This window comes from Salvelinus namaycush, unplaced genomic scaffold (genome assembly GCF_016432855.1).
Source record: "Salvelinus namaycush isolate Seneca unplaced genomic scaffold, SaNama_1.0 Scaffold570, whole genome shotgun sequence".
In the NCBI taxonomy this organism is placed as follows: Eukaryota; Metazoa; Chordata; class Actinopteri; order Salmoniformes; family Salmonidae; genus Salvelinus; species Salvelinus namaycush.
Genome location: NW_024061276.1, coordinates 50,237 through 70,388, shown reverse-complemented (window position 1 = coordinate 70,388; position 20,152 = coordinate 50,237). Strand labels below are relative to the sequence as shown.

Here is a 20,152-nt window from a genome sequence, read left to right as displayed (position 1 = left end):
GGTAGTACCTATAGCGGTATACAGTGCAAAAGGTAGTACCTATAGCGGTATACAGTGCAAAAGGTAGTACCTATAGCGGTATACAGTGCAAGAGGTAGTACCTATAGCGGTATACAGTGCAAGAGGTAGTACCTATAGCGGTATACAGTGCAAGAGGTAGTACCTATAGCGGTATACAGTGTAAAAGGTAGTACCTATAGCGGTATACAGTGTAAAAGGTAGTACCTATAGCGGTATACAGTGCAAAAGGTAGTACCTATAGCGGTATACAGTGCAAAAGGTAGTACCTATAGCGGTATACAGTGTAAAAGGTAGTACCTATAGCGGTATACAGTGCAAAAGGTAGTACCTATAGCGGTATACAGATCAAAAGGTAGTACCTATAGCGGTATACAGTGTAAAAGGTAGTACCTATAGCGGTATACAGTGCAAAAGGTAGTACCTATAGCGGTATACAGATCAAAAGGTAGTACCTATAGCGGTATACAGTGCAAGAGGTAGTACCTATAGCGGTATACAGTGTAAAAGGTAGTACCTATAGCGGTATACAGTGTAAAAGGTAGTACCTATAGCGGTATACAGTGTAAAAGGTAGTACCTATAGCGGTATACAGTGTAAAAGGTAGTACCTATAGCGGTATACAGTGTAAAAGGTAGTACCTAGGTAGTTGGCCATGGAGATGAAGCAGAGGCCAGTGATATAGGCATCGTAGCCCGCCTCGTGGAGCTGTTCCTGGGCTGTATCGTAGCTGGGGAACCCCTCCGCCGTTACTGGACCACGGAGGAAAGAAGCAGGGATAAATCAGACATTACATTAGCCGTGGACGGAGACCTGTCCTATTCTACTGTAATCAGACATGGACAGAGACCTGTCCTATACTACTGTAATCAGACATGGACGGAGACCTGTCCTATTCTACTGTAATCAGACACTACATTAGCCGTGGATGGAGACCTGTCCTATTCTACTGTAATCTGACACTACATTAGCCGTGGACAGAGACCTGTCCTATTCTACTGTAATCAGACATGGACGGAGACCTGTCCTATACTACTGTAATCAGACATGGACAGAGACCTGTCCTTTTCTACTGTAATCAGACATGGACAGAGACCTGTCATATTCTACTGTAATCAGACACTACATTAGCCGTGGATGGAGACCTGTCCTATTCTACTGTAATCAGACATGGACAGAGACCTGTCCTATTCTACTGTAATCAGACACTACATTAGCCGTGGATGGAGACCTGTCCTGTTCTACTGTAATCAGACATGGACAGAGACCTGTCCTATTCTACTGTAATCTGACACTACATTAGCCATGGATGAGACCTGTCCTATTCTACTGTAATCAGACATTACATTAGCCATGGACAGAGACCTGTCCTATTCTACTGACGTACATAGGTATATAACGTAAGTACATGACGTAATGACGCCACGAAAAATACAGCGCGACACAGAACAAAACCAGAAACACAGTAAATGCACACTTCCAACAACTAAACAACTTCAAGTCGAGCAGTCATTTGAAAGAGTAATTACATTTCAGCGAGACAACTCAAAAGGCGAAATCCATTAACGCCAAGATAACGGAATTCATGATGCTGCTTGCTATGGGCGTCACGACTTCCATTTGGACCTGCGATATCATCCCCATGGGCATGCGGAGTCTGACAGCACAGTGGGTCGATGAGGATTTCCTACTGAGGAAAGCCGTATTGCTGAAGAATGTGCTGGTTCTCATTCCACTGCTGCCATTTCAATGGCATTTGAGAACATGTTTAAAACATGAACACTCCTAGCACCATTCAAACAACTGACTAGAGAAATAAGCTCATCAACTGCGTCTGCAGCAGACGTGATTCCCTCTCATGGCATTGAAACGTCCGCTCAACAAAACTGCCGACAGACCGTGGGGTTAACTTGGAAAAGTACTCGAAGCTGTGAACAAGCGATTCGGTGGCATTCTCTCTGAGCCTCTTTACGGCGTCGCCACCATGCTCAATGCTAGGTACAAGGACCGCTACTTCGATGCAGACAAGAAACAGGGTTTACGTGAAACGTTACATACACAGCTGGACAAGATGGAAAGCTCTTGATTTGTTTTCGACTTGCGGTAACGCTCCGTGGTTCGACGTCGATAGTTGTTTAGCAGTTTTAAAAAATGGCGTTAACATGAACTTACATGACCTACAGCATAGTCAAGCAACTGTTTGTTACGTGCTAAATGATTTGTGGACATCACCAGACAGATGTTGCTGTCCGGTTTTGTGATGAAACAAAAAAAAGTGTGTTTGAATTCATTCTGCCACTGTGTTATTGTCTGGGCCTTAGGCCTATATAACACAGTGGCAAGGCATATGAACTAACAGGTTATAGAGCGAACAAAGCAAGTATCACAACAGGTTTTTTCCCATGAGCTTGGCCTCATGTCTATTACAGCATATTGATGACTGTCATTCATATTCCATTCACCCAGTTCAATGTAACATCAATAGGTTTAGGTTACTGTCATTCATATTCCATTCACCCAGTTCAATGTGACATCCATAGGTTTAGGTTAATGTCATTCATATTCCATTCACCCAGTTCAATGTGACATCAATAGGTTTAGGTTACTGTCATTCATATTCCATTCACCCAGTTCAATGTAACATCAATAGGTTTAGGTTACTGTCATTCATATTCCATTCACCCAGTTCAATGTAACATCAATAGGTTTAGGCTACTACATGATACTCACATTGTCCCTATGCCCATCATGAGGTTGCTACAACATAGGTTGCACACAGGTCGAGATAAACATTTGAGGTGACCGTGACACATTGAACAATGCCTTGCACACTCTTGCCTGCATCTGGCGGATGTAATCATTAGTCCAAGTTGCATAGAAGAGTTTCTATTGGACACATTCAGGTATGTTTAACCTCGTTTTGTTCCATTTGCTTTTTTAAAAGAAAAGTTAACAGAATCGGATAAATGAATACACCCCCTTATCACGTGTTGACTTTCATAGCAGCCACGTTGTATTCCTTCTCACATTCGCTCTCCTCCTCTCATCCCTTCGCTTGTGGACTTCAATGCACAACACATCAGCTGTGTGTGACCAGGCGAAAAACAACCTTCCAAGCCATACCATATAACCGCTACACAAGATCTACATCGTTGTCACATATTAGCTAAAGTAACGTCATAGTCAACATAGCTAATAGAACTAACGCGTTAGTAAACCTGCTACAATCATGCAGTAACGTTACAGTGTACAGCCAGTAAGTAGTTTAGCAGTTACACAAGCGAGCCCCGGTGGCAATAAATAAGTAAAACCAAAAGCTTGACTTGGAAGAGTTCCAGTGTTGTGTTGGATAGTCACAGCCAGCTAGCTAACATAGCATCCCTCTGAGCAGCGTGTTTCAGTAGGCTAAACTAGGTAACTGCATTCAGCTAAAACTGAAAATAACTAATCTCTAGCTTCTTTATTTTGGAAGAAATTACTTTGTTCAAAAATGTTCAACTATTGTATTTCTCTCTTTGAGTCAACTATTCACCGCAGTGCTAGCTAGCTGTAGCTTCTACTTTCAGTACTAGATTCTGACATTCTCTGATCCTTTGATTGGATGGACAACATGTCAGTTCAGTTCATACAAGAGCTCTGATAGGTTGGAGGACGTCCTCCGGAAGTTGTCATAATTACTGTGCAAGTCTATGGAAGGGGGTGAGAACCATAAGCCATAAACCAAAACGTGCACCCTTTGGGGTCTCGAGGATAGAGTTTGGGAAACGCCGACATGGGTTGGTTATACATTTAATTTCTTTCTGGCTCTGCTTCCCCAGTGATTTTGTCCACACACTGCTACTGCTTGCAACCCAAAATCTAATGACGATAAACTTAGATTTTTGTTAGTACATGGTCCCATACAATAATCTGTACTCCTAATAAAAGAGACCCCACTGCAGTTGCCCTGGGGTCGGTTCCCCGACTTTGAATACCACTGCATTACAGTATCTACACAGGTCCTATAGATCAATGGTTCTACCTCGGTTAAAATACCAAGTATATTTTGCTCTGTCCAGACTACCCCTGAAGTACTCCCTCTTGCATTTTAACAGTAAGCCTATGGTATTAGGAGCCTTCTCAAGCACCCCATGTGGATAGGTCTAGTACCGCCAGGGGCTCCGAGTACCCCTGGTTGAGAACCACTGCTATAGAATCTTGTCCTTTTACTATAGACAATATAGGTTGAGTAAGTTAGAATTTTGTACACAAATGTACCACCATTTCTATTATATGTTAAAAGTTGTATGATTTAGTTCATGTGATGTAGTTATTTTGTTAGATACTCCTCCCTATTAGCTGAAATCGTATTTTTTCAAAGCCATTTTAGCCTTTGCGTCAGGTGTCTGAGCGCCAGCTGTCCTAGCGCCAGCTGTCCGAGCGCCAGCTGCTAGCTTTTGAATTAACTTCCTGTTCCTTTAACATGGTGTAGATGTCATGTTCTCTTACCAACTTTCGGAGATTTGAAGGGGCTCTCTTTCAGCTGTTTCTGCAGCTCTGCTAGAGATGTGATGTTGATCAACTCCTAGAAGGGTTCAAATAAAGTCACAATAAATATTCTTCAGACTTCCACAGGGAGTTTCATGACATCCTTTATTAACCTGACATCTAAATACTTGAAATAGTTTTACCTTGAAAGGTTGCGTAGTGGCCATGAGCTTGGTGTCCAACAGCCTGAGGAAACAATAGAGAAAATACTTGGTCCATTGGTTAGAGAGGAACATCTGCCTTTACCAACAGCACCAGATATACACACGCATTGAGGGGGAGGGCGACGCGCTGAGGGGGAGGGCGACGCGCTGAGGGGGAGGGCGACGCGCTGAGGGGGAGGGCGACGCGCTGAGGGGGAGGGCGACGCGCTGAGGGGGAGGGCGACGCGCTGAGGGGGAGGGCGACGCGCTGAGGGGGAGGGCGACGCGCTGAGGGGGAGGGCGACGCGCTGAGGGGGAGGGCGACGCGCTGAGGGGGAGGGCGACGCGCTGAGGGGGAGGGCGACGCGTCGAGGGGGAGGGCGACGCGTCGAGGGGGAGGGCGAAGCATTGAGGGGAGGGCGAAGCATTGAGGGGAGGGCACTGGGTCAGACGCAGAGCAGAGCTCCTGGATGAAAAACGTGGTGGGTTAAGTGGCTTGCACAATGGCAGGAGATGGTACATGGGATCAGCAGCCTTCCAGCTGCCAGTTCATTCCCATGTGTGTCGCCGGCTCTTCCAGCTGCCAGTTCATTCCCATGCGTGTCGCCGGCTCTTCCAGCTGCCAGTTCATTCCCATGCGTGTCGCCGGCTCTTCCAGCTGCCAGTTCATTCCCATGCGTGTCGCCGGCTCTTCCAGCTGCCAGTTCATTCCCATGCGTGTCGCCGGCTCTTCCAGCTGCTGGTCCCCCTCTCCAACCTCTGGGCTACTGGAGAGGTTTCTAGATCAACAGTGCACCAGATAAATACACTGACTCCCAGAGAGGTTAGGTTAAAGTAGTGGGAAGCCTTGTCGGCGCCAGAACGGCCCATAGAGAGAAGTAGTAGCAGAATGTATTTACCCGGGGAAGACCCGCCGACACCCTGACGCAGCAGAATGTATTTACCCGGGGAAGACCCACCGAAACCCCGACGCAGCAGAATGCATTTACCCGGGGAAGACCCACCGAAACCCTGACGCAGCAGAGTGTATTTACCCGGGGAAGACCCACCGAAACCCCGACGCAGCAGAATGTATTTACCCGGGGAAGACCCACCGAAACCCTGACGCAGCAGAATGCATTTACCCGGGGAAGACCCACCGAAACCCCGACGCAGCAGAATGTATTTACCCGGGGAAGACCCACCGACACCCTGACGCAGCAGAATGTATTTACCCGGGGAAGACCCACCGACGCAGCAGAATGCATTTACCCGGGGAAGACCCACCGACGCAGCAGAATGTATTTACCCGGGGAAGACCCGCCGACGCAGCAGAATGTATTTACCCGGGGAAGACCCACCGACGCAGCAGAATGTATTTACCTGGGGAAGACACACCGACACCCCGACGCAGCAGAATGTATTTACCCGGGGAAGACCCACCGACACCCCGACGCAGCAGAATGTATTTACCAGGGGAAGACCCACCGAAACCCCGACGCAGCAGAATGTATTTACCCGGGGAAGACCCACCGACACCCCGACGCAGCAGAATGTATTTACCCGGGGAAGACCCACCGACACCGACGCAGCAGAATGTATTTACCCGGGGAAGACCCACCGAAACCCCGACGCAGCAGAATGTATTTACCTGGGGAAGACCCACCGAAACCCCGACGCAGCAGAATGTATTTACCCGGGGAAGACCCACCGAAACCCCGACGCAGCAGAATGTATTTACCCGGGGAAGACCCACCGAAACCCCGACGCAGCAGATTGTATTTACCCGGGGAAGACCCACCGACACCCCGACGCAGCAGAATGTATTTACCCGGGGAAGACCCACCGAAACCCTGACGCAGCAGAATGTATTTACCCGGGGAAGACCCACCGACACCCTGACGCAGCAGAATGTATTTACCCGGGGAAGACCCGCCGACACCCTGACGCAGCAGATTGTATTTACCCGGGGAAGACCCACCGACACCCTGACGCAGCAGAATGTATTTACCCGGGGAAGACCCGCCGACACCCCGACGCAGCAGATTGTATTTACCCGGGGAAGACCCACCGACACCCTGACGCAGCAGAATGTATTTACCTGGGGAAGACCCGCCGACACCCCGACGCAGCAGAATGTATTTACCAGGGGAAGACCCACCGAAACCCTGACGCAGCAGAATGTATTTACCTGGGGAAGACCCACCGACGCAGCAGAATGTATTTACCCGGGGAAGACCCACCGACGCAGCAGAATGCATTTACCCGGGGAAGACCCACCGACACCCCGACGCAGCAGAATGTATTTACCCGGGGAAGACCCACCGAAACCCTGACGCAGCAGAATGTATTTACCCGGGGAAGACCCACCGACACCCTGACGCAGCAGAATGTATTTACCCGGGGAAGACCCACCGAAACCCTGACGCAGCAGAATGTATTTACCTGGGGAAGACACACTGAGTGACTTCTTTAAAGTCATTCAGGTCCTGTGGGGGAAGAAAGAAAAGACTTTGTCAAATAGAAAAGATACAAAGTTCTTCTGAAACACCGTGTTTCCGATTCTAAACCACCGTGTTTCCGATTCTAAACCACCGTGTTTCCGATTCTAAACCACCGTGTTTCCGATTCTAAACCACCGTGTTTCCGATTCTAAACCACCGTGTTTCCGATTCTAAACCACCGTGTTTCCGATTCTAAACCACCGTGTTTCCGATTCTAAACCACCGTGTTTCCGATTCTAAACCACCGTGTTTCCGATTCTAAACCACCGTGTTTCCGATTCTAAACCACCGTGTTTACGGCCTCATTCCGTCAGTAGAGGACGCCTGGTTATTCTTTAAAAGTACTTTCCTCACAATCTTAAATAAGCATGCCCCATTCAAAAAATGTAGAACCAGGAACATATATAGCCCATGGTTCACTCCAGACCTGACTGCCCTTGACTAGCGCAAAAACATCCTGTGGCGTACTGCATTAGCATCGAATAGACCCTGCGATATGCAACTTTCAGGGAAGTTAGGAACCAATATACACAGGCAGTTAGGAAAGCTAAGGCTAGCTTTTTCAAACAGAAATTTGCATCCTGCAGCACAAACTCCAAAAAGTTCTGGGACACTGTAAAGTCCATGGAGAATAAGAGCACCTCCTCCCAGCTGCCCACTGCACTGAGGATAGGAAACACTCACCGATAAATCCACGATAATTTAGAATTTCAAAAAGCATTTTTCTACGGCTGGCCATGCTTTCCACCTGGCCACCCCGACCCCGGTCAACTGCCCTGTACCCCCCACAGCAACTTGCCCAAGCCTCCCCCATTTCTCCTTCACCCAAATCCAGATAGCTGATGTTCTGAAAGAGCTGCAAAATCTGGACCCCTACAAAACAGCCGGATTAGACAATCTGGACCCTCTCTAAAATGATCAGCCGAAATTGTTGCAACCCCTATTACTAGCCTGTTCAACCTCTTGTATCGTCTGAGATCCCCAAGGTGTGGAAAGCTGCCGCGGTCATCCCCCTCTTCAAAGGGGGACACACTCTAGACCCAATCTGCTACAGACTATCTATCCTACACTGCCTTTCTAAGGTCTTCGAAAGCCAATCCCACCGTACCTTCTCCGCTATGCAATCTGGTTTCCGAGCTGGTCATGGGTGCACCTCAGCCACGCTCAAGGTCCTAAACGAAATCATAACCTCCATCGATAGGAGACAATACTGTGTACCTGTATTCATCGACCTGGCCAAGGCTTTCGACTCTGTCAATCACCACATTCTTATTGGCAGACTCGACAGCCTTGGTTTCTCAAATGATGCCTCGCCTGGTTCACCAACTACTTCTCAGACAGTTCAGTGTGTCAAATCGGAGTGCCTGTTGTCCGGACCTCTGGCAGTCTATGGGGGTGCCACAGAGTTCAATTCTTGGGCCGACTCTTTTCTCTGTATACATCAATGATGTTGCTCTTGCTGCTGGTGATTCTCTGATCCACCTCCACGCAGACGATACCATTCTGTATACTTCTGGCCCTTCTTTGGACACTTAAACCTCCAGACAAGCGTCAATGCCATACAAATCTCGTTCCGTGGCCTCCAACTGCTCTTAAATGCAAGTAAAACTAAATGCATGCTTTTCAAACGATCGCTACCAGCACATGCTCGCCCATCCAGCATCACTACTCTGTTCTGACATCTACAAATACCTAGGTGTCTGGTTAGACTGTAAACGCTCCTTCCAGACTCACATTAAGCATCTCCAATGCAAAATTACATCTAGAATCGGCTTCCTATTTCGCAACAAAGCATCCTTCACTCATGCTACCAAACATATCCTCATGAAACTAACTATCCTACCGATCCTCGACGTTATTTACAAAATAGCCTTCAACACTCTACTCAGCAAATTGGATGCAGTCTCACAGTGCCATCCGTTTTGTCACCAAAGCCCCATATACCACCCACCACTGCGACCTGTATGCTCTCGTTGGCTGGCCCTCGCTTTATATTTGTCGCCAAACCCACTGGCTCCAGGTCATCTATAAATCGTTGCTAGGTAAAGCCCCGCCTTATCTCAGCTCACTGGTCACCATAGCACAGACATGGGCAAACTACGGCCCGCGGGCCACATACGGCCCGTTAGGCTTTTTAATCCGGCCCGCCGAACTTGTCCAAATTATAGTAAAAACCTCCTTTTTTTCCCCTTTCCCTGCAATGCCCACGTTTCCCCAATAGATGGCGCACTCAAAACACATTGACCGTTGTTGGAGTGGCGCGTATTTCTCTTTATTTCACTTTAATTTTCACTTCGTTTCACGTCACCATTAAGCCCTTCTGTGAAAATGAGCGGACCAAAGAGAAGGAAAGTGGACAGCGAATGCCGAGTGTTTAATAAGGAGTGGACAACAAAATACTTCTTCACTGAAGTCCGATCAACGGCTGTATGTCTGATATGCCAAGAAGCTGTTGCGGTTTTCAAAGAGTACAATATCAGCCGTCACTTTGCCACGAAGCATGCAAACTATGCTAGCAAGCAGTCAACACAAGAACGGGCGGCGAAATAGTATGTAAATGCCATATCTTGCATATTCCTTGAGACAAATTTATTAACTGATAAGGGCTATTTTTCACATTTGAAAGACAGTTAATAAATTGGGTTGTAGTGTTCTTACTGTGCTATGAGGTTTGCACACACTACATTTAATGCTTTAGTATATCCGGCCCAAACACTCCCTCCAAATGCTCCTGGCCCGGCCCCTCTGTCAAATTTTAGAACCCATTGTGGCCCGCGAGTCAAAAAGTTTGCCCACCCCTGCCATAGCAGCACCCACTCGTAGCACGCGCTCCAGCAGGTATATTTCACTGGTCACCCCCAAAGCCAATTCATCCTTTGGCCGCCTTTCCTTCCAGTTCTCTGCTGCCAATGACTGGAGCGAATTGCACAAATCACTGAAGCTGGAGACTCATATCTCCCTCACTAACTTTAAGCATCAACTGTCAGAGCAGCTCACAGATCACTGCACCTGTACATAGCTCATCTCTAAAATAGCCCATCCAACTACCTTATCCCCATACTGTTATTATTTTATTTGTTTGCTCCTTTGCACCCCAGTATTGCTACTTGCACATTCATCTTCTGCACACCTATCACTCCAGTGTTTAATTTTATTTTGTCGGTTTTGTGCAAGCTATTTTGGCAGGGAGTAAATTGCGTTGTTTGGCTACTGTAGTGAGCTAATAGAAATATATAGTGTTTTCGCTGAAACACTTAAAAAATCGGAAATATTGGCTGGATTCACAAGATGTTTATCTTTCATTTGCTGTACACCATGTATTTTTCATAAATGTTTTATGATGAGTATTTATGTATTTCACATTGCTCTCTAATTATTCTGGCTGCTTTGGTGCTATTTGTGATGGTGGCTGCAATGTAAAACCAGGATTTGTAGCTATAAATATGCACATTTTCGAACAAAACAAATGTATTGTATAACATGTTATAAGACTCATCTGATGAAGTTGTTCAAGGTTAGTGATTAATTTTATCTCTATTTGTGGGTTTTGTGAAGGCTACCTATGCGGTGGAAACATGGTGAAAATATGCCGTTGTGTGTTTGGCTATTGTGGTTAGCTAATATAAATATATATTGTGTTTTCGCTGTAAAACATTTTAAAAATTGGAAATGATGGCTGGATTCACAAGTTGTTTCTTTCATTTGCTGTATTGGACTTGTGATTTCATGAAATTATATGATATCCCTGTCCCGTTAGGCTAGGCTATGCTAGTCAGCTTTTTTGAGGAGGATCCCGGATCCGGGAGAGAGAAGCGGTAGAGGTTAATTGCTAAATTGTAATCATTTCGCCACTATGGCCTATTTATTGCCTTACCTCCCTTATCTTACCTCATTTGCACAGACTGTATATAGACTTTTTTCCTATTGTGTTATTGACTGTATGTTTGTTTATTCCATGTGTAACTCCGTGTTGTTGTTTGTGTCGCACTGCTTTGCTTTATCTTGGTCAGGTCGCAGTTGTAAATGAGAACTCGTTCTCAACTGGCCTACCTGGTTAAATAAAGGTGAAATAAATACCACATTTTTAAAAAATGAACCATTGTGTTCATATAAATGGTGTGTGTTTGTACCTCTGGCAGTACGCAGTAGAACTGATGGATGGTGTGCATGACGTCCAGCAGCATGTTGTGGCCAACCACCAACTTTCCCTGGGTTGGAGAGAGGGGGAAAAGAGATGAGTCCCATCCTAAAAGTATAGCGCCCAAGAGAGATAAAGGAGAACTCACTCAAATACAATATTCCTTATAGTTTCAGTGCTGGATTGCAAAGGCAGTTGGCATATACTGTACATCGTAACATAACAGAAGACACAGATTAAAACTAAAACAACAAGTTGATAACAGGTTGTCAGGGTAACTCACAGATTTGGAGATGGCGTGTATGACCCTGGAGAATCCCACAGCGTCATTCAGCTCCTCCTGGAGGGATTGACGAGGGTCATGTTCAGTAGGGAACACAGCAAAACATTGCAAAGAAACTACAAAAGGAATGTCTCTTATTGGACAAGTCATCTCCCAGATTCAAAACGTTGCCCCTCCTGATCGTGTTTCTTCTAGGGGGGGGTGGGGAGGGGGGGGTGAAGGTTTGGAACATTTCAAGAAGAAATGTTCCGTCTCTGCTTTTTAGATCCAGTAGAAGGGAATTCAGCTGGTCATGTGAATTAGGAGTTAGTGTGTTCAGACTGGTTCCATCTAGAACACCACAGGGAGAAATGTTCTGGAATGTTGGTTCGCTTTGTAGAAAGACAAGAGTAGAAGGAACGTCACCTGTTCTCTCTCCTGTTTCTGCCGTTCTCTCCTCTTCCGCTCCTCGTCGTCCACCTTGCTGATCTGGATGTAACGCTCTTTCTGAAACACCGTATATCATCACATGATACACCCGTCTATGATGTACATCAACACACACCTACTGGTTATATAACACCTACTGACTGGAGACAAGCCCACAGCATCACTCACATCACATGATAGTATTTCTGTACTCTAAGCATTGTGTTATTCCTTCTAGATCTGGATGAGACCAAGAACACTGGCAGGAGGTCAGACCTAGAACACTGGCAGGAGGTCAGACCTAGAACACTGGCAGGAGGTCAGACCTAGAACACTGGCAGGAGGTCAGACCTAGAACACTGGCAGGAGGTCAGACCTAGAACACTGGCAGGAGGTCAGACCTAGAACACTGGCAGGAGGTCAGACCTAGAACACTGGCAGGAGGTCAGACCAGGGCTCTGGCAGGAGGTCAGACCAGGGCTCTGGCAGGAGGTCAGACTAGGGCTCTGGCAGGAGGTCAGACTAGGGCTCTGGCAGGAGGTCAGACTAGGGCTCTGGAATAGATCAAATACATGGACTGGCTGGGGGTCCCCCCCGAGGAGAGGTTTGAGAACCACTGATCTAGCTGGCAGACTGACCTTCTCTGTCTCCAAGGTCTCAACATGAAGGCCCTTTGGGAACCTATAGGAGATTAGATCAACATTATCCTTCTATAAAGATATGTCATCTCTGTACAATATACACACTCAGTACTGGTAAATATATAAACATTATATTATTAACATTAACTGTGACTAAGCAGCGTTAAAACTACAGTTATAAACCCCAATTCATTTGTTTTAGAAATAGCAGAATGTAAACAAACAATTAAAAAGTGGATTTCGTTCATCTCCCTGTATTGACGGGGTGGAACACTGAATTATATCTGCAGAGTTCTAGAACATTGCTGCTCTTGAAGGACAGGAAGTACTTACTTGGAGTTGAGTGTCTGGTAGATCAGTTTCCTCTGAAACCTGGAGTGGAGCAGAGAACAGGGGGAATGGAGGTTTTTAATAAACAAAACCATGGTCAATGTTGCTGGGGGATCAGGAGAACCATGTTAACTTGGTAAAGCACTTTGAGACTGAAAGAAAAGTGTTGTATACATGCACATTTCTCTCACACACACGTTTCTTTACCCAGTGCATGGCTCCAGGTCCACAGTCTTCTCTGAGGTAGTGAACAGAGACTCCACCTTCGTTCTGCAAGGGACAAAAGGAAAGACTTAACAAAACGACTACAGGGTTGCATTCAGGGCTGGAGCTGAAGGGTGGTGTCTGGACTGTTACCATGGATTTCTACTCCGCTAGACATAAATCAGTACCATGTGACCACACTGTGGACCGTAGGACGGGTTCCGCACTGAGGCTATAACACCCGTTTGGAGGAGTTTAAACCATGCCTTATATGAAGGACAACTATGGAGGAACTGGTGTCAGCAGGTGGCTAGGGAGGGAAAGGGGCTAGGGGTGGCTGGAGGAACTGGTGTCAGCAGGTGGCTAGGGAGGAAAAGGGGCTAGGGGTGGCTGGAGGAACTGGTGTCAGCAGGTGGCTAGGGAGGGAAGGGGCTAGGGGTGGCTGGAGGAACTGGTGTCAGCAGGTGGCTAGGGAGGAAAAGGGGCTAGGGGTGGCTGGAGGAACTGGTGTCAGCAGGTGGCTAGGGAGGAAAAGGGGATAGTGGCGGCTGGAGGAACTGGTGTCAGCAGGTGGCTAGGGAGGGAAAGGGGCTGGTGGTGGCTGGAGGAACTGGTGTCAGCAGGTGGCTAGGGAGGGAAAGGGGCTAGTGGTGGCTGGTGGCTGGAGGAACTGGTGTCAGCAGGTGGCTAGGGAGGAAAAGGGGCTAGGGGCGGCTGGAGGAACTGGTGTCAGCAGGTGGCTAGGGAGGGAAGGGGCTAGGGGTGGCTGGAGGAACTGGTGTCAGCAGGTGGCTAGGGAGGGAAAGGGGCTGGTGGTGGCTGGAGGAACTGGTGTCAGCAGGTGGCTAGGGAGGGAAATGGGCTAGGGGTGGCTGGAGGAACTGGTGTCAGCAGGTGGCTAGGGAGGGAAAGGGGCTAGTGGTGGCTGGAGGAACTGGTGTCAGCAGGTGGCTAGGGAGGGAAAGGGGCTAGTGGTGGCTGGTGGAACTGGTGTCAGCAGGTGGCTAGGGAGGAAAAGGGGCTAGTGGTGGCTGGAGGAACTGGTGTCAGCAGGTGGCTAGGGAGGGAAAGGGGCTAGGGGCGGCTGGAGGAACTGGTGTCAGCAGGTGGCTAGGGAGGTAAAGGGGCTAGTGGTGGCTGGTGGAACTGGTGTCAGCAGGTGGCTAGGGAGGGAAAGGGGCTAGGGGCGGCTGGAGGAACTGGTGTCAGCAGGTGGCTAGGGAGGAAAAGGGGCTAGGGGCGGCTGGAGGAACTGGTGTCAGCAGGTGGCTAGGGAGGGAAAGGGGCTAGGGGCGGCTGGAGGAACTGGTGTCAGCAGGTGGCTAGGGAGGGAAAGGGGCTAGTGGTGGCTGGAGGAACTGGTGTCAGCAGGTGGCTAGGGATGGAAGGGGCTAGGGGTGGCTGGAGGAACTGGTGTCAGCAGGTGGCTAGGGAGGGAAGGGGCTAGGGGTGGCTGGAGGAACTGGTGTCAGCAGGTGGCTAGGGAGGAAAAGGGGCTAGTGGCGGCTGGAGGAACTGGTGTCAGCAGGTGGCTAGGGAGGGAAAGGGGCTGGTGGTGGCTGGAGGAACTGGTGTCAGCAGGTGGCTAGGGAGGGAAAGGGGCTAGTGGTGGCTGGTGGCTGGAGGAACTGGTGTCAGCAGGTGGCTAGGGAGGAAAAGGGGCTAGGGGTGGCTGGAGGAACTGGTGTCAGCAGGTGGCTAGGGAGGGAAAGGGGCTAGTGGTGGCTGGTGGCTGGAGGAACTGGTGTCAGCAGGTGGCTAGGGAGGAAAAGGGGCTAGTGGTGGCTGGAGGAACTGGTGTCAGCAGGTGGCTAGGGAGGGAAAGGGGCTAGGGGCGGCTGGAGGAACTGGTGTCAGCAGGTGGCTAGGGAGGGAAAGGGGCTAGTGGTGGCTGGAGGAACTGGTGTCAGCAGGTGGCTAGGGAGGGAAAGGGGCTAGGGGCGGCTGGAGGAACTGGTGTCAGCAGGTGGCTAGGGAGGGAAAGGGGCTGGTGGTGGCTGGAGGAACTGGTGTCAGCAGGTGGCTAGGGAGGGAAAGGGGCTAGGGGCGGCTGGAGGAACTGGTGTCAGCAGGTGGCTAGGGAGGGAAAGGGGCTAGTGGTGGCTGGTGGCTGGAGGAACTGGTGTCAGCAGGTGGCTAGGGAGGGAAAGGGGCTAGGGGTGGCTGGAGGAACTGGTGTCAGCAGGTGGCTAGGGAGGGAAAGGGGCTAGTGGTGGCTGGAGAAACTGGTGTCAGCAGGTGGCTAGGGAAAGATGCAGATTTGGGACCAGGCTGTCATCTCTCTCACCACTCCGTTACCACATGCAACTACAATCTAAAGTTGTAACTAGAAATGGGAGTCGGGTTTAAACTTACACCACTCGTCCGATGTACTCCCTGTGCTCCTCGGGGATGCTGCCGGGGCCTTTGTTTGAGTTGGGGGAGATGTAGGAGGGGTTTCCTGATCCGTTACTCTGACTCCGCCTCTCCTCATACTGCTCCCGCAGCTGCACTTCCTCTTCTTGGTTCAGGTACGGGATCCCTACGGCAACCAGAAAAGGAGGCGGGGTTAGATGGCGGCGTGTTGGTTAGCTTAAATCAATCACTTAGTCATCTTTATTGTCCCAGTTGGAATATCTAGAGCAACCAGAACAGGGGAGGGGTTAGCTAGAGTAGCTTCAATCAATAAAATCAATCGATCATCTTTATTGTCCCGGTTGGGATTTCTACGGCAACCAGACAGAATGCCACCTACCATGACGGAACACTTTGTTGAAGTCAAAACCCTGACTGGCCAGGAAGTCTATGCTGGAACTCTGAAATAACAAACACAAACATATTTAAGGAAGCACCGCCAGGGGCAACATGGGTCCTATTCTCCAGGAATGAAAGGGAAGCAAAAGGGCTGAAACGAGGAGTGACTACCTAGACCTGTCCAATAAGAAATGCTTGTACCACCCAGATTAAATAAAACAGACCAAGGTTTTCTAACCTGGCAGATGAACTTGGTGTCTGGTGAGGTTCTGTTGAATGGCTTTGGGAATATATAAAAATTAAAAGTCTTTATGACGTACCTGTGGGGACAAAAACACCGGGAGAGAAAGAACAGCAGGTCAGGTAGGTTAAACATTCCTATAGCCTGCTGCATAGAGATCACATCATTCAATATAGCTGACTTAGACTTCTATTTAACACTAAATCAGCCTTCTATTTCATTCTGTGGCAGACTGGTCCCAGACATGTATTTCAGACACAACCCGTTTGTTATGACAGTGTCACAACACAGCAGAGAAGAGTTGGCTAAATCACTAACTGATCTGGAGTCAGGTCAGGGGTCCTATGTGTCAAGCTTATCTAAGTAAGAGGGCTGATATAGGATCAGGTCCATATGGAATCTCATTCAGAACGAGCCGAAAGGCTACAAACTGATCCTAAATCAGCACTCCAACACTCTGAGACGCTTCATGTTACTCAGATGTCACTCAGTTCAAAACCGACTATGTGTTAAAGGTTAAAGGTTAAATCTAAGAGCTAAATCCCACTCACTTGGACTCTGCCTGGTCATATGTGAACGTACACAGTCCAAACTGAAACAGCAAGAAGTCCATGGAATGCTGGATAAGAGGGGGGGGGGGGGGGGGTGGAGAGCCAGAGTCGACGACAGAGAGTCAAACGTGTACATTTAAAGCAGGACCGATAGCACGTGGCCTTGTGGCCCATACATAGACTCCAGGAATCTAAAACACCCGAAAACCATGATCATACAAAAAGTTATGCGAGCTACCTCGCTATATTATTAGTCATATACAGACGGAAGTTTACATACACTTAGGTTGGAGTCATTAAACCTCGTTTTCAACCACTCCACACATTTCTTGTTAACAAACTATAGTTTTGACAAATCGGTTAAGACATCTACTTTGTGAATGACAAGTAATTTTTCCAACGATTGTTTACAGACAGATTATTTCACTTATAAATCACTGAATCACAATTCCAGTGGGTCAGAAGTTTACATACACTAAGTTGACTGTGCCTTTAAACAGCTTGGAAAATTCCAGAAAATGTCATGGCTTTAGAAGCTTCTGATTGACTCAAATGATGTCAATTAGCCTATTGGAGGTGTACCTGTGGATGTATTTCAAGGCCTACCTTCAAACTCAGTGCCTCTTTGCTTGACATCATGGGAAAATCAAAAGAAATCAGCCAAGACCTCAGAAAACAAATGGTAAACCTCCACAAGTCTGGTTCATCCTTGGGAGCTATTTCCAAACGCCTGAAGGTACCACGTTCATCTGTACAAACAATAGTACGCAAGTATAAACACCATGGGACCACGCAGCTGTCATACCGCTCAGGAGTCTCCTAGCGATGAATGTACTTTGGCGCAAAAAGTGCAAATCAATCCCAGAACAGCAGCAAAGGACCTTGTGAAGATGCTGGAGGAAACAGGTAAAAAAGTATCTACATCCACAGTAAAACAAGTCCTATATCGACATAACCTGAAAGGCCGCTCAGCAAGGAAGAATCCACTGCTCCAAAACTGCCATTAAAAAGCCAGACTACGGTTTGCAACTGCACACAGGGACAAAGATCATACTTTTTGGAGAAATGTCCTCTGGTCTGATGAAACTGAAATATAACTGTTTGGCCATAATGACCAACGTTATGTTTGGAGGAAAAAGGGGGATGCTTGCAAGCCGAAGAACACCATCCCAACCGTGAAGCACAGGGGTGGCAGCATCATGTTGTGGGGCGGCTTTGCTGCAGGAGGGACTGGTGCACTTCACAAAATGGATGGCATCATGAGGCAGGAACATTATGTGGATATATTGAAGCAACATCTCAAGACATCAGTCAGGAAGTTAAAGCTTGGTCGCAAATGGGTCTTCCAAATGGACAATGACCCCAAGCATACTTCCAAAGTTGTGGCAAAATGGCTTAAGGACAACAAAGTCAAGGTATTGGAGTGGCCATCACAAAGCCCTGACCTCAATCCTACAGAAAATGTGTGGGCAGAACTGAAAAAGTGTATGCGAACAAGGAGGCCTACAAACCTGATTCAGTTACACCAGCTCTGTCAGAAGGAATGGGCCAAAATTCACCCAACTTACTGTGGGAAGCTTGTGGAAGGCCAACCAAAACGTTTGACCCAAGTTAAAGCAATGCTACCAAATAATAATTGAGTGTATGTAAACTTCTGACCCACTGGGAATGTGATGAAAGAAATAAAAGCTGGGGGAAAAAAATTCACTCCACTATTATTCTGGCATTTCACATTATTAAAATAAAGTGGTGATCCTAACTGACCTAAAACAGGGACTTTTTACTAGGATTAAATGTCAGGAATTATGAAAAACTGAGTTTAAATCTTTGGCTAAGGTGTATGTAAACTTCCGACTTCAACTGTAGCTACTCACTCAGTACCTGACCGACAGTTATAACCAGGGCCATATATTTAGTGTTAGGCAATATGTTAGAGTTTTGAATATCGTTCTCATTCTAGACATTCCGTTCCATAGCATTGTTAAATATTCCCCGTGTTAAACTAACGGGGAACCAACATGGCTGCCATAAAATGTTGTAGTGTCAAGTAAATGCAGCATAATGCAGAAACCGCATTGCCCCCAACTCTAAACGCATGCCTCTCTTGACAATTACCTTTTTTAGCTTCATGTAGCGCTCCTCCGGCGTGTCCAACCCGTTAGTCAGTGCGCTGACGTTGGGCCCATCGCTAATACCTGAAACCGAAAAGAGTGTATTTTCTACTGTATTAACTAGAAAAATATGAAGATGTCAGAGTTCAAAACCGACTGCGCGTGTGGCTTGTAGCAGCCACGAGAACTGGTTGGCCAGCGAGCTAGCTAAGATGTAACTATAAACGTTTGCCAGTTAAATAGCTAGCTAACAATGGCTTACCTGAAAATTCCCCATCGATTGCGAGAAAGTCTGCTTCCTCTATTGCGCTGTACACAGTGCTTAAACTGTCTTTGAAATCTGTAATACAAAAACAACAATCAGCCAACATGCGTTGGTGGTTACTCAACACGCAAGCTAGCTAGTTAGCTGGTTAGCATTCACAACCTCGCGGACGTGAACGGAATCATATTCGTGCGATTGTGCGGTGAGAAACGACAGCTAACGTTGTGTATCTAATAGCATATTAATATAATCTTGGTGTATATTATCTATAAGGGTGCATAAAGAGGTTAATTACTTGTTCGTGTCACCTCCATCCCTACAGAAAGAAAAAAAAATACAATGTACCAAACCGCTGCTGTCACTCAAGAGGATTTTAATCTTTCCAACAAACACTTCCGGCGTAGTGACGTTTTTGACACGGCGTCAATCAAAATATGGCTACGACAAAATAAAAGCCGTATGATGCACGAATCACGTTTACGCGCTTTCTATGTATGTACAGTATGGATTTATTAGTCGTGCGGTGAGCATAACTGAACATGTTATAATGAGTGTGTCCCCCATTTTGAATAGCATTTTTAATTTGTCTTTTCACGTCATCAACAGTCACCCAATGCAAAAGCACAAAACTCTGCCATGAAAGACGGACTGAAATGAAGATCGACATTTTTTAGATAGGTGACAAATAATGGTAGTATAGCAATCTTATCCGGATTAATGTGTGTTTATGTAAAAATTACACATATGACTATTGTTATCTAACTTAAGATAGAATTACACCTTTATTGTCATTATTGATCAATTAACAAATAATTACAAATCTAAGATTTTAATTTCTGTCCTCACAAAATGTTGATGTAACACTACATACATGCACTTTGCCTGTGACGCTTGAACCCTTGGTTATACTAGGACCCTAAATTATACTAGGACCCTAGATTATGCATAATCCTTCTTACTCATAAAGATCTACTCTAACAACACATTGCTGTCACCATTTTTATTAACTCTAGTTGGTGTTCAGCAATAAATTGAAAACATTCCTTGAAATGGACAACATACACTACATGACCAGA

At 47.1% G+C, this 20,152-nt stretch overlaps 1 protein-coding gene across 2 annotated transcripts in view; it reads right to left on the bottom strand.

Moving 5' to 3' along the window:
* LOC120041886 (poly(A)-specific ribonuclease PARN-like) overlaps nt 1-19,818 on the bottom strand; it is a 37,689-nt gene extending 17,871 nt beyond the window's left edge. The window contains exons 1-17 of one of the 2 annotated variants that reach the window (XM_038986746.1): nt 19,372-19,818; nt 19,074-19,151; nt 18,816-18,895; nt 16,701-16,768; nt 16,147-16,228; nt 15,910-15,970; nt 15,531-15,696; nt 13,179-13,241; nt 12,975-13,013; nt 12,639-12,681; nt 11,998-12,078; nt 11,593-11,649; nt 11,302-11,379; nt 7,113-7,156; nt 4,689-4,731; nt 4,507-4,582; nt 660-770 (exon numbers count right to left, since the gene is read on the bottom strand). In XM_038986746.1, the coding sequence (XP_038842674.1) occupies nt 660-770; nt 4,507-4,582; nt 4,689-4,731; nt 7,113-7,156; nt 11,302-11,379; nt 11,593-11,649; nt 11,998-12,078; nt 12,639-12,681; nt 12,975-13,013; nt 13,179-13,241; nt 15,531-15,696; nt 15,910-15,970; nt 16,147-16,228; nt 16,701-16,768; nt 18,816-18,895; nt 19,074-19,151; nt 19,372-19,390 (1,189 nt within the window). In that variant the 5' untranslated portion in view covers nt 19,391-19,818. The remainder of the gene's footprint in view (nt 1-659; nt 771-4,506; nt 4,583-4,688; nt 4,732-7,112; nt 7,157-11,301; nt 11,380-11,592; nt 11,650-11,997; nt 12,079-12,638; nt 12,682-12,974; nt 13,014-13,178; nt 13,242-15,530; nt 15,697-15,909; nt 15,971-16,146; nt 16,229-16,700; nt 16,769-18,815; nt 18,896-19,073; nt 19,152-19,371) is intronic. The other variant, XM_038986745.1, reaches the window with a different exon arrangement.
* Nucleotides 19,819-20,152: the final 334 nt, after the last annotated feature.